The sequence below is a fragment of the Morone saxatilis genome, unplaced genomic scaffold, assembly GCF_004916995.1.
Source record: "Morone saxatilis isolate NCDOM2014 unplaced genomic scaffold, NCSU_SB_2.0 Contig6, whole genome shotgun sequence".
In the NCBI taxonomy this organism is placed as follows: domain Eukaryota; kingdom Metazoa; phylum Chordata; class Actinopteri; family Moronidae; genus Morone; species Morone saxatilis.
The window spans coordinates 13,618,668-13,623,198 of NW_023340206.1; the positions used below are offsets into that span (position 1 = coordinate 13,618,668).

The window sequence follows — 4,531 nt, forward strand, 5'->3', positions numbered from 1 at the left end:
TGTGTGTGTGTGTGTCCTCAGTCTGTTTATACACACTATTAACAGGATGACACGCAGACAGAGCTCAGTTCTGATTGGCTGACGGGTCGTTTCACCTCTTCTTCTTCCAGGAAGTTCTTTTTTTTCTTTTCTTTTCTTTTTTTTAAATTGTCTCTTGTTGCTAGGCAACCGCAGCTTCCTGGAATACCAGTCTGTCGGCGATGGCGGTGGCGGTGGTGATGATGGCGTGGTCTCCCTCCCGCTGACCCACAGGAAACAGTTTGTGATGTCATCAGAGTGGTTGCTCGGGGCAGTAAACTGGAGGCCGGCCGTGACGGCGGTGGCGGCGGCGTCTGATTGGCCGAGGTGAGTGCGGCGTTTTGGCTGAATGTTGAAGCACCAGGAAGGAGGGAGGAGAGTAACAGTACCTGCTGCTGGAGTGTGTGTGTGTGTGTGTGTGTGTGATACTGGCATCAATCAGGGCCTGAAGTGTGTTAGGAAACTTTATCTCTCATTAGTTGTGAATGTGGAGCCTAAAGGACGGTTGGGGGCCCTCTAAAGGGTCACAACATGAATCTGAGGGGCCACACAGTAATCAATCAGTTAAGGATAGAGAAACATAAAGTTGGATATCTGATTGAGTTTAATCAGAAGAAACTCACTCACTCACTAAAGTAAAGTCGGTTTCTCTCTTTTATGTCATTAAAATTAAATATATTTTAGTTCTGCTGTGTTCATTTGTCCAAAAAACAATTGTGAGACTTGGAGTTGCCATGGGCATTTTTCACTATTATCTGGCACTTTGCAGCATAAACTATCACTAGAGAATGACAATGACAACAACAATAAACAACTTTATTTAAAAGTTGTGGATCATATGGAGGAAAAATGCAAGAAATTCACAGTTTGTGAGTTCTTCTGTGGCAGCATAATGTAAGCTATTTTAATAAATCAGTTTACGCTATGTTTAGAATATTTTGTCCACTTCACCTCGCTGTCAGACAGCTCTCTCCAAAAACATTAAAGTCACACAATCACACAAACAGACTCACAGAGTGAGGCAGCGGTAGAGCAGAAAAACTCCTCTGTTCTGAGGTAAAATCAGTGTTTTTATCAATGGAGTCTGGTGGATTAGAAGGGCTCCCTCTAGAGGACACTAGCAGGATGTCTTTACACCTGTGTGTGTTATCCCTGCCTGTAGGGGGCAGCAGAGCACATTTCAATTGTTCAATTGATCTACGTAAATAGAAAGATTTAATTATTGATTAAGCATAAACACTTTCTGGTTTTAACTTCTTAACTGTGACAAATGTATTTCTCCTAATTACTGTTGGGAATAATAAGTAAAGTAATATTACTTTTTAAAAGAGTAACGAGTAATAGATTGAATTTTTTGAGTAACTGACCATCTTAAGGCTCCACAGAGTCATAAAGTAATTTCCCAGCATGCCTTTGGCCCTGTTAGTGAGCAGTATTGTCAGTGTGTGTGTGTGTGTGTGTGTAAACGAACCCTGCTGTCTGTGTGTGTGTGTGTGTGTGTGTGTGTGTGTCAGTGTGTGTTGAGCACGCTGCGCGGCACCCAGCCCTCGGCGGCCGGTGAGTCACTGTTGGCCGGCCGGTAGACCAGACTCTGACCATGCTGGTTGGACGCCAGGATCTGAACCTTCTCCCCACGAAACACCGAGATCTCGTCCTCCCGCACCGCCACGAAGTCCTGCAGCACCAGCACCAGCTCCTGAGGGGGGTCAGAGGTCACAGCATGAAATCTCACGGCTCCAAACTCAACTTTCTTTAAAGATCGAGCAGCTCAATGCAAACCTGGTCGTCCTGCTCGCTGTCCGGAGGAGGCTGAGGGGCGTGGCCGTTGGGCGTGGGCGGGGCTGACGGAGGTCGCCCTGACGATAGAGGGCGGGTCACAGAGATCCCGCCCTCCTTCCTCTGGTACTCAATGGGAGACTGAAGAGCTGTGGACAGTGAGGTTCAACGAGATTCACACCAGGAGGATTCAGGATGTTTCTCAGAGACTCGAGGATGAGATTTGAGTAACTCACCTGACAGGAAGTTGTTCTGGGCGTCCAGCAGGGTGGCGATGGTCTCCACCCAGGTCATCTTGATGCTGGTGGAGGACGCCTGCAGCGTGAAGCGTTCCGCCGAGCCACGAGACCACAACACGAACTTACAGGGTTCCCCGTCCACGCTGTCCTGCATCGCCAGGTAACTCACCTGCTCACACACACAAACACGGCCCGTTACTCCCAGTAGGAGGCAGTCTGACACAGTGCTGAACCAGCGTAAACCAGTCTGACCTTGATGCTGTTCTTGAACTGGTATCCCGGGTTGTTGGAGCCTTTACGCAGCAGTTCACTGAAAATGACAATCTGCTCAAACAGGAACACTCTTCGCTCTTTACTGCGAGACAGAACTCCTCCGTCCTGCTCCCAAACACAGAACGTCTCCTGCTGCAGCAGCTTCCCCTGAGACGTCAACTTCCCCTGGACCGCAGACAGGAAGACAGACAGACAGGTGAGAGTCCGTTTCATCTTGTCTCTCTTTTTTGTTAATTTAAAGCTGCAATATTTGTTTTGGCCACTTGGCGGCGGCAGAACACTAAGCTGAACTCCAAATCAAACATGTTAGCAATAGCTAACTACTGACAGCAATATCATCCTGTTGACATTGTTAATAATTACTTGTGGGGTTCCTCAGGGTTCTATTCTTGGCCCCTTCATATTTTAATTTTTACAAACTGTAAACACAACCTCCGGCAACTGGGTTAGGAGTTTTTTAACTTTCCGTACAAGGACAAATACATAAGATAAAGCTACGGGGAGCTAAAAGAGGCTAAAAAACTACATAGAGCTGCAGACGAAGAGTAAGAGCAACAATTCATATTAAAATATTGAAGCTCAGACAGACAGGTAGACAGACAGGTAGACAGACAGGGGTACCTCGTATCCCTGCAGGCGTCCCAGGTTCATCATGTCGTTGCAGCGTTTCGGTACCATGGACATCAGCTCCACCGCTTTCTGTACACAAACAAGAGTTCTTAAATAATACAGAGGTTTGATGATTCACCATCCTGTAAATCATTTAACATCATCATCACCATGACAACAGCAGCTTCTTCTAGTCTAAGGGGTCTACTTTTTGTTGGTAATTAAATAAATAGTAAATAGTGTTCTAATAAATACAGCAACTTCTGACGAAGCCATAACAATTTCAGGCTAAAATTAACTTTGAAAAGTTAAAAGTCTCGAGTACAGATAACGTAGTTGGTTGTACAGATATAGATAATAGTGTACTCGCTCATCCCTACTGCCTGAGCAAAGTGTGACATCGACAAGCGACACCACCCAAAGGTTGGGAAAAGTAAGTTATAACACCGACTCACCTCAATCTCTTCGCAGTCCAGTCCTGCTTTGGACGTGTACTTGAGAAAATCCTGAGAAACAAACAAGAAAAAAGGAATAAAGAAGTTGAAAAATGTATAATTGTGTTTATAAATTCTGATGAGAGAGAAATAAATCCATAATGTTTGTGCTCACAGACCTTCAGCAGCAGCTGGTACTTGGTGATTCTCTGGATGGGTTTGATCAGATAATCACTGATCGACATCCTGCAGCTGATCTCATGCTGGATCTCCTGCAGACAGACAGACAGACAGACAGACAGACAGGTTTAGTTTCTAGCTCATATAAGTCGTCTGTTTGTGTTGCAGAACAATTATTTGATCTGAGTGACTCTTTGGTTCTGCTGCTGTTCCTCCGCACCAAACTCCATTCAAAAATCAGCCCGTTTAGTGAAGCCTGCAGCAGGGACGTTTCTGTTTATGACTGTTAGTGGTTACTTTGTGTTCTGGGATATTAAAATGGTCGTATTGCTTTATTTTGTGACATTTTATGTGAAAAAAACAACAAATCGATCGATAATCGTTAATTACAGCAATAGAAGAAGATAAATAAATAACAAACATTTAGCCATTTCCTGTATGTTCATGTTCATAATAAAGGAACCCTGTCGACCATGTTTGTTGACGAGAAGAAAAATACAGAATATCATAACAACAAAAAATCTGAATATCAGGAACATCAGACACAGAAGTGACGACTTACCTCAAAGAAGTTCTCGTACTCGATGACGATGAACTCTGACCTCGGCTTGTTCTGGCAGTAAACCACGTACATGTGGAGACGACGTTCCTGCAGCACACACACACACACACACACACACACACAAATATCCCAATCAATCAATCACTAATTGATCAAAGGAATAACTCACTGCATATGCTAATGTTAGCAAAATGCTAACTAACAGTGTAAATTAGAGTATATAACTAATAAATAAAATAATAGAAATAATATACAGTACATATATATATATATAATATAATAGCAATAATAAACAGTATATATAATATAATATAAATAATACATAGTATATATATATATAATATAAATAATACATAGTATATATATATATAATATAATATAATATAATATAGATAATACATAGTATATATATATATATAATATAAATAATAAACAGTATA

The 4,531-nt window shown here is 42.7% G+C and overlaps 1 protein-coding gene across 1 annotated transcript; it reads right to left on the reverse strand.

The window, feature by feature from the left end:
* Nucleotides 1–6: 6 nt before the first annotated feature.
* Nucleotides 7–4,178, reverse strand: LOC118340084 (kalirin-like; the record flags this gene model as incomplete). The annotated part of the gene is given in 8 exon segments (XM_035677943.1): nucleotides 7–1,714; nucleotides 1,798–1,943; nucleotides 2,031–2,202; nucleotides 2,286–2,471; nucleotides 2,928–3,005; nucleotides 3,371–3,421; nucleotides 3,529–3,621; nucleotides 4,092–4,178. Coding segments are annotated over 8 exon segments (999 nt in total), but the record flags the coding sequence as incomplete, so codon positions are not given.
* Nucleotides 4,179–4,531: the final 353 nt, after the last annotated feature.